We start from the raw sequence: 10,000 nt of genomic DNA on the forward strand, positions 1-10,000 counted from the left end.
TTCCTTCACCTTATCTTTTCTATTTCTTTTTCTCTTTCTATATCTTTCACTTTCTCTTTCTCTTTCAGTCTCTTGCTCTACCTGTCCCTCTCTTCCTCTTCATCTCTCCGCTTGTACTTACTTCTAACATTATATTCTGTGTACATGTTTGCAAAGTTTGTATAGATCTTGAATATGTTTGCAATGTTGGTCTGAAATGGATTATAAAGGCCACGCATCTTCTCAGACACCAGGCTTTCATCTCTGCCCAGACGCACATGTCTGGTTCAGCCTCTAGAGTATAGAGTACAGTAGAGTGCAGTGTGTCTGTCTGACTGTCGTGCAGGGCTGCTGACAGCTTCGGCTGGGCCCTGAAAGGACTGCCCACCCAATACATTCAATGTAATGAGGGTCCAATTATGGGCCTTCCATCTCCGTGTAACCAGGACAGCTGAACCCTTTGCCCCCCTTTGTCGGCTTCCCTGCTGGCGTGTCTGTGCTTGTGTAAATGTCCATATGACTCTGCATCTGCCCACACATCTCCGCTAGTCCGCTTCATCCTCTTTTTCAATATGCACTCTGTGCTTTTTTTAGTTTTCATCCAGACGCTGAGTTCAAATATGTTTGCCACAGACACAGTTTTGTAGTCTGTTTTTCACTGCATATATTTCCCTTTTTTTGTGTTGTGTGTTTTTGTTTTGCGGGATTTGTAATGGGTTTTTTTTAGTCTTTTATGTCTTTATTTCTGACTGGACAGTAAGAGAGGGACAGGAAATGGGTAGGGAGAGAGAGATGGGTGGGGAGGGATCGGCAAATGACCCAGGCCGGTATTGAAGCCAGGTTTAGTTTGCAGGCGTAGCAGCCCAGTGCCCTATCGTTAGAGCCATTGTTCTAGGATTTTGAGACTTCTGTCCACTGACCTCTGGTCCTATTCTTTATTTTATCTTTCAACACAATCTGGTGGTCTCATATTTCCTGCATTATCAGGCTTAGAGGCGGCGGATGAGGCCGTGAGATGATTTGTAGATAATGCCCACATTTACATGCCGTTTTTAATTCCAAATTAGTCATTCGGAATTTAATAGTTCCGTCTAGTTTACTCTGGATTTTCATTTAATTTCGAATTGTGAAGTGTTAACATGACGTTTTCAGAGCGGAATTAAGCTTTATTCAGAATAAAATTGAGTTAATTCTGAATTCAATGTCTCATGTAACCGAGGCCAGTGAGTTGTGATGAGCTGCTTGATGATTTGTCCAAACCTCACTTTCTCCTGAACCTCCTCGATAGATAGATAGATAGATACTAGATCTTATATACTAGATACCAGATACTAGATAGATAGACATGTGGATGAATATTTTGCAGAAGTGCATAATATAGTTAGAAAAGAACAGATAGAATTATTATTACAGTGTATCTATCTCATTAGGTAGAGTGGATTAATCACCATGAGTACAGGTATAATTAAGTTGAAGTATAAGTTCCATAAGTTCCACTTATGTAATTGAAACAATTTATACAACAGTTTACAGTTATTCTACTCTACCTGAGATAGATACACTGTAATAATTCACCACCTCTGCTGTTTTGCACTGTTTCATTAACATCCACAGACACAGACCTTGTTGGGCAAGGCATGGCCCAAACTGCTCAAAGGAAACCTTTCTTGCTATATGTGTATTATTTATCTGTGTGTCTACATGAGAGCAAATCCAGAAGACACTGCTATTGTGTGCATATGATTTTCTCTCTTCAGACTAACATACAGCGTATATTGTATGCCATATACAGTATTCACCATAGCATTGTGATCACAACACATTGCACATTGTGTCTTTACTATTGTTCAGCAGGTCATTTCTCCAATACAGTGTCTAGTTTTGCTTGTCAAAAGCATCTATGCTTTTGTAAAAAAAATACTTTGTTAGCTTGAATCGTATCAGTCGATACAGTGTCTGGTTCTGCTTTTCAAAAGTATCTGTGCTGCTTTTGTAAGAAGACATTGCTGGATTGAATCAAATCAGTTGAATGGTTTGTACAGAGTATAACACCAGACCATTCCATTACATTCGCAGCCAGTCACCTTCCCTCAGGACTCTGCATTTCTTCTCGCCTCCTACTGTAAATAATATTTGTGCAGATGAGTGTCCTAAGTCACGGTGAACAGGGTAACAAAAGAAAAGAGAGCGAGAGAGAGAGAGAGAGAGAGAGAGAGAGCGAGAGAGAGAGAGTAAGATGGAGAGAGAGAGAGAGAGAGAGAGTAAGTTAGAGAGAGAGAGAGTAAGATAGATAGAGAGAGAGATAGAGAGAGAGAGAGAGAGAGAGAGAGAGAGAGAGAGAGAGAGAGAGAGAGAGAGAGAGAGAGAGAGAGAGAGAGAGAGAGAGAGAGAGAAAGATAGAGAGATAGAGAGAGAGCGAGTGTGTAAGAGAGAGAGAGACAGAGACAGAGAGAGAGACAGAGAGACAGAGAGAGGAAAGTGGGAGAAGACAAAAGAATGATGTTTGTATTTTGTTGAGACTTTCTGCTTTATCCAGAGTTCCAGAGAACATGGCCAGCATCTCTTCTCTCTCTTCACACCACAGCTCCTTGAGTAGCTTTGATCTCATCTCCCCCTTCCCTATTCCCCCCCTCTGAGAATATTCTTTCCCCCTTTCTTACCCAAAAAAGCCTTAAGAAAATGACAGGTTTTTATCACAGATATTTTACAATTGCAAAATATATACATTTTTTTGTATTTAAGGATTTAACTCAGTGTCGGATCATCCGTTTCGTATCCTCTCGGCACCCTCTTTATACCACACTTGATATCCATTAAAGCTCCTATCAGCTTGCTAAGGCATTAAACCGTGCTTATGAAAGATTTGCTCACAGCCCCTCGCACACCAAAAACCACACGCACGCACACACACACACACACAAGATTGCGTGTGCTTGCGCATACACGAATGCATGCACGCATGCAAGAATTGCATGCACGCACGCACCCGGGCAGGCACACACGCACGTACGCACGCAGGCATGCACGCAGGCACGCACGCAGTCACGCACACACGCACGCAGGCACGCAGGCACGCAGGCACGCACGCACGCAGACACACACATCTATCTCTATCTTTTCTTCTCCATTTCACTATCACACACACACACACACACACACACACACACACACACACACACGCTGAACAGTCATTTCCAACTGTCCTGGTTTTTTATTCCTCTTCTTGCTCAGTATTGTTGCCTCTGACGTGAGATATTTTTGCCATTACCGGCTATGTGACACATGCCTCCCCTCCAGTTTCTGTCTCTATGCCTCAAAACATTCTCTCACTTTTTATATGCTTCTCTCTCTCTCTCTCTCTCTCTCTCTCTCTCTCTCTCTCTCTCTCTCTCTCTCTCTCTCTCTCTCTCTCTCTGTCTCTCTCTCTCTTTCTGCATTTCCCCACTACACACACACACACACACACACACACACACACACACACACACACACACACACACACACACACACACACACACACACACACACACACACACACACAGCGACACACACACACACACACTTTATCGCCACCCGTTTCTCGGTTCACTGTGTGGGCAGGTTTGGATTAGAATAACAGGAATAACAGCCTCTCTGGAGGGCTCTCCGCTAGTACTTCACCCGCACACAAATCCTGTTAGTGCCAAATTAATAGACTATTTTTCCCCCCTTGCCACTAACTCTGTAGCATAACCGCAACCAGTCTGAGCAAAAAAAAAAAAAGTCCACTCCCCCCTCCTCCAAGGAAACAAGATTAGCCTTTATGGTCTGGAATAATCGAATGAGGCTATGGCCGGAGCCATGAATAAGCCGTATACACACACGCGACAGTGGCAGGTAATGGGAGTTGTGAATTGGCGGACTTCACCATGAAGGTGAAAGCCATCGCTCTGGCACGGCAATGTCCCGTTTATGGGAGATGGGGGGCATCCGTTACAACGCCCACCACGGATGTGTGTGTCTGTGTGTGTGTTTGTGTTTGTAGGACCGCTGACAGCTTTGGTAGGGCCCAGGGCAAAGTAATCTGAAAGCCCAATGACAACCCAATTCTGGACCCCCTCTCTTCCTGGGCCCGGACAACAGACCCCTTCGTCCCCCCCTGTCGGCTTCTCCGTGTGTGTGTGTGTGTGTGTGTGTGTGTGTGTGTGTGTGTGTGTGTGTGTGTGTGTGTGTGTGTGTGTGTGTGTGTGTGTGTGTGTGTGTGTGTGTGTGTGTGTGCGTGCGTACACACTCACACCCAGACAGTCTTGGAGCGGCTCCATCTTATAACCTGATTGAACACTGCGGAGGCTACTCAGCAATGTCAGTTTCTCACTTCACTGTGTGCAAGGGCTCAGAGTCAGCAGATCCACAACAGCAACAACTTTACATGGAACAGTGCATACACAGTATACTTTAGTTGTGTTACACAATGCATAGACTTTAGCTGTGTTACTACATTGTCTGTTACAGTGTACTATATTATATGCACAAGGAGTCACTTATGCTTATTATCATTGAGTCGGCACACAAGTTAATTAGAGAGAATAAAGGAGGACAATATGTAAAATATCTCTGGCTCAATCTTACTTTATGTACACAGCCTATAGACCACTACATTAGTCTGAACCAAAGGAAATGCTGAAAGACTCTTGATGCTTCTTACGTTTTGTCTAGGTATTTTTGTGGTTAGCAAAAATACTCCTTTTATCGGTCTTTATTGGTGTCAAGGAAAAGGGAATACATCTGTATTGGAATACTCTATGTGATAATGATACAGAAATTGCAACAAACTGCAGAGTTAAATATTAAGATCTACAGCTGGTCCTTAAAGGCTGAAACTGGTGACACATTCATTTCATCCCAAATTGAAAAATGTTGTCAGAAAGTACACCTGACATGAAAACTTTTGGGGTATTGCTGTGATATTTGGTTGTGTTTTTGTTTTTCTATAGCCTACTCCCTTTCATTATCACTATTCTTTTCATATTGGAAGATTTTCATGTATTGTGTGTCATGTACCTCTTTGTAACATCGCTCTTGTCAAGAAATACAATTCTACAGCCTATATGCATGTACATGTGTGTGTGTGTGTGTGTGTGTGTGTGTGTGTGTGTGTGTGTGTGTGTGTGTGTGTGTGTGTGTGTGTGTGTGTGTGTGTGTGTGTGTGTGTGTGTGTGTGTGTGAGTGAGTGAGTGTGTGTGTGTGTGTGTGTGTGTGTGTGTGTGTGTGTGTGTGTGTGTGTGTGTGTGTGTGTCTGTCTGTCTGTCTGTGTGTCTGTCTGTCTGTCTGTGTGTGTGTGTGTGTGTATAGGGGAGTGCTTGGTCATGTCCGTCCTCGCGTTTGTGTGTGTGTGTGTGTGTGTGTGTGTGTGTGTGTGTGTGTGCGTGCGTGTGTGTGTGTGTGTGTGTGTGTGCATGTGTGTGTGTGTGTGTGTGTGTGTGTGTGTGTGTGTAGGGGGGTGCTTGGTCATGTCCGTCCTTGCGTTTGTGTGTGCGTGTGTGTGCGGGCGTATGTGAGTACATAAGCCAGAGAGAGAGCAAGAGAGAGAGAGAGAGAGAGAGAGAGAGAGAGAGAGAGAGAGAGAGTATGTGTGTGTGTGCTTGCTCGTGTCCGTACTCGTGTGCACGTGGGCATGTGTATGTGTGCTCGCTCGTGTCCGTGTGAACGTGCGCGTGTGTGTGTGCACGTGCACATGACCGTGCAGAAGCGCATGAGTGCACCTTCAGATATCTATTTCAAGATGGACTCTGAAGGACATCCTAGATGACTCCTCACTCAGACTACGGAGGTTCCTCCTTGGCCATGGCCTGACTTTGAAAGACTAGAGCAGACCAGGGTTGCCAGATGAGGCTAATGATTTCCAGCCCCAAAAAATGCTGAAAACCCGCCTGGAAGCACTAAATCCCACCCAATTCTATTGATTTATATGACACTAAATTGGGCGTTTTTTTTCTCCAAAATCCATTTTTACCCGCACACGGCCATCCTAAGCAGCCCAATTGGGCGGGAAACCGCCCAATCTGGCAACTCTAGAGCAGACCTATTCTCTCGGGTAATAAGCTACAGACCAGATGGAACTTGAATAGCCCTCTTCTGAGAAAATAGCTTCTATTATTTCCCCCCTCCCTCCCTATCATTTCTAAGAAGATATTAATCTTCCTGTAGTGTTACTGTGCATTAATAATGATCTCTCTATTGCAGCAATCATCAAAGTCATTTTTCACCGTTAAAGTCCAAGCCTTTAATCATGGTCCCCTCTATGTGTGTGTGTGTGTGTGTGTGTGTGTGTGTGTGTGTGTGTGTGTGTGTGTGTGTGTGTGCGCGTGTGTTCGCACGTGCGTGTGTGCATATGTGTGCGTTCGCATATATGCGTGCATATGTGCCCGTGCGCCCGTGCGTGTGTATACATGCATGCATGTGCGTGTGTATACATGCATGCATGTGCGTGTGTGTGTGTGAGGGGCACGAAATAAGTCCCCATGCGAAATGAATGACAGACAGGCAGAGGAAGTGGAGGATGTGTTATTTCCCTGTGAGTGCTCCAGGGCATTGGCTAATGAGCTAATAGGCTAGCACTGCCAGAGGAGCATCCGTCCTCAGAGGCACTGATGAGGCCCACAGGGACCGATGATGAAGCCCAATTCACATTTTATTATTATTACGTTATGGTTGTTATACTTGTTTTACATTGTAATTGTTAAACATGAGATATCATGTATCGAGAGAGTATTGTGTATTCAACCCAATTCACATTTTGTTATTGTTATACTTGTGTTACATTATAATTGTTAAATATGATATATCACGCATCGAGAGAGTATTGTGTATTCGGCCCAATTCATATTTTATTAATCTAGATTATACTTTTACTTTATGAGATATCACGTATCGAGACCTACACCAAGAGACACATTTTCACAATATAGGCTAATATAGTGTTTGTCAATGGGGGCGCTACAGCACCCAAGGGGGCGTTTGGCAGCCCTAGGGGGTGCGTTGAGAAGGATACAGCTGATTGGGAGCGAGGCTTAGTTCCCATTCAGGGGCATTAGTTTATTTTATTTCTCTATACTAAGGGGGGTGTTGGCAGGCTCATGTTGCGGTCAGGGGGCGTTGGGAGGCTTATGATGAGGTCAAGGGGGCGTTAGATATATAGTATAGATATATACTGTGTGTTTCCATATTGGCTGATATACATTTCATCATCAAAATCCTACTAAATTGACAAGTCATTTGGAGTGTGCTGATCAGAAAGAATGTTGCCATTGGCACATGATTTTTAGTGTAAGCAACCAGTCCAAGTGCAGCCTGCGTTGGCAGCTTATATCATATCGGGGTTTTTTATTCATTGATACTCATTTTACTCATTATCAAGGAATTATAATTTAGTTTCCCCTCATCACTATTTCCAAGTGAGGTGTTCACCTTTAACCCATCAAGATGATGTGTTATAAATGTGTTACCAGAATGGCAATGACCAAGTTGTAGTGACTTACTAAAGGCCCTGTGTTGTCATAGTAGTGTAGTACTATAATAGTTAACTTTTCAATGGCTATTACAGCGTTCAACTGGTGGAACGGTGTTCATTATGGGGCTACAGAACCACAGTATGGCATTGTTTTTGGAAATGACATTTTCTGAAATCTAACATTGGGTTAGATAAGGCGACACACACTGTCTTGTCTCTCTGCATATGCAACAACTCCCCAGCTCCTTGAAGGCACATTACAAACGGTCAGCCATCAGCTCAAAAAAGATGGCATAGGTTTCTGACTGAAGTAAAAAAAAAAGAAAAAAAAAGGATTTTTTTTTTTACATATTCTGAAAGTGCAGTTTCTAAGTTTTCCACCAATGCCAACATAGGAAACTGATGGTATTTGAAGAATTTGTGGCCATTTGCAAATTTTAGGAGCGAAATGGGAGGAAATTTTTCTTGGAGCTTTTCTGGAACCTTCTGTGGTTGCCCTGCATGTTTTTATGTCTCTTATTTGACCTACTGAGAGACACCCTGTAACTCTCCAGCTCCCTGAAAGGCACATTACAAACTCAGCCATGTGCTCAAAAAAGGTGGCATAGGTTTCTGACTGATTTTTTGACAAATGTAAAAAGTGAGATGGTTATTTTTCTGGAAACATGCTATTTTTCCGTTTTTTTTCTGGAACCTTCTGTGGTTGCCCTACGTGTTTTTACGTCTCTCATTTGACTTACTGAGAGACACCCTCTCTTACTTAGTGCTGTCATTTAGCAATGGAAGGTGACAAAACAGCTTCTAAAGTGCTTTTATGCTGTTATCATGTTGATGAATCACTGAAAATGGAAACATTTTGGAAACACTTCAAAAAGTGTTGATTGCACTGTGAAGTGGTATGGCATTGACAATATGTTTTTGGGCTCTCATGTGTTTTTTTCACCCCTCTCGCTCACTTACAGGTGTCTGCCTAACTTCTGCGAGCACGAGGGCCAATGTTCTCAGTCCTGGAGCACATTCTACTGTGAGTGCTCCGGAACCGGCTACACAGGAGCCACATGCCACAACTGTAAGTGAAGACATTATGATGACGATGATGATGATGATGGAGGATGATGCTTTTTATGATGATGATGATGATGATGATGATGATGATGATGACGACGACGATGATGATGATGATGATGATGATGGTGTTGGTGGTGGTGATGGTGGTGGTTGTGATGACGATGGCTATGATGATGATGATGATGAAGATGATGATATCTAACTCTCTGTGAAGTAGTTCTTGATTGTGATTGTGAGAATAAAAGAAGAGTACTACTTTGTACTCTTTGTACTTTGTACTATATCTGGTACAATCTTTCATTCCTGTGTAGATCTCACCTCACTAAGTTTTTGTGGCAAAGTTTGTGTCTGGCAGCTTGACAAATATGTGCACTGCCCAGTGGTGCACTGCCTCAAAAGAAGGACACGAGGCATTAAGAAATACTGCCAGCCATTCTTTTCAACAGTGTTAGATAAGCAATGAGCAACTTGAGTACGTGGGTTTGTGTGTGATTCATAATGACTATGGGGAGGTTTTTTTTTCAGCACTCCGCTTCGCGTCATGCTCCAACTCCCCTTACCCGTTATGAATCGAGCACAAACCCAAGGCCTCTATTGGCTTATTGCTTAAGAGGATGATGAGGGTGATGATGATGATGATGATGATGATGATGATAATGCTGGTCATGACGATGATGATGATGACGCTGGTCATGATGATGATGATGATGACGACAACGGTGATCATGATGATGATGATGATGATGATGATGTTGATGACGATAATGATTGATCTTCTCCTCGTTCTTATTCTTGTTATTCTGGTCACTTTCAATGCATGCAATCCATGTTCCATAATTCACAGCCTACAATCTCCATGATAGACCTGATAGGCTATAGACAATGGCGCACAGCACAAGCCTGAATATGTGTAACATCACTTCTACCATGAAGACTCGAGAGGCAAAATGAACGTTATTGACATTTATTTAGCAATTATTTTGTAAACATGAGGTAAAACAGTAATTGGAATCTTCCTGGGAGACATAATGAATGTTATTGACATTCATTTAACACTTATTTAGTGAACATGGGGTCAAATAGTAATTTGAATCCTCCTGGTATAACTTACGGTATGCAATAGCTCCCATTTCTTGCTGATGGTGCAGCAGGAAGATCTTCTAAGCCACTCTTGTTAGAGATTAGACCGGAAGTCCGTCTAGTGGGGAAGCATACAGGAGCAGCATCACCTAAGTCTCTCCTCTTAAGGCTTAATGCCTTGCTTCTCAACTCCCATCTACTACATATGTTTTCTGGGTTATCAGCATTAATATATAGACATCTCCGACCGAGAGCTAAGCTGGAGATTACTTCATGTTTGGGTTGGAATGGGCCTTTAATGGTCCAACTCCATCAAAGTGGAGCCTAGAGAAAGAGAGAGAGACAGTGAGGGAAAGTGTAAGTGTGTGTGTGTGTGTGTGTGTG

General features: G+C 43.1%; 1 protein-coding gene across 1 annotated transcript in view; it reads left to right on the plus strand.

The window, feature by feature from the left end:
• The window catches only part of LOC134460363 (contactin-associated protein-like 5), a 185,956-nt gene that overhangs the window by 152,114 nt on the left and 23,842 nt on the right, over positions 1-10,000 (plus strand). The window contains exon 11 of the mRNA XM_063212796.1: positions 8,431-8,537. Coding sequence (XP_063068866.1) covers positions 8,431-8,537 — 107 coding nt within the window. The remainder of the gene's footprint in view (positions 1-8,430; positions 8,538-10,000) is intronic.

This window comes from Engraulis encrasicolus, chromosome 12 (genome assembly GCF_034702125.1).
Source record: "Engraulis encrasicolus isolate BLACKSEA-1 chromosome 12, IST_EnEncr_1.0, whole genome shotgun sequence".
NCBI lineage: Eukaryota > Metazoa > Chordata > Actinopteri > Clupeiformes > Engraulidae > Engraulis > Engraulis encrasicolus.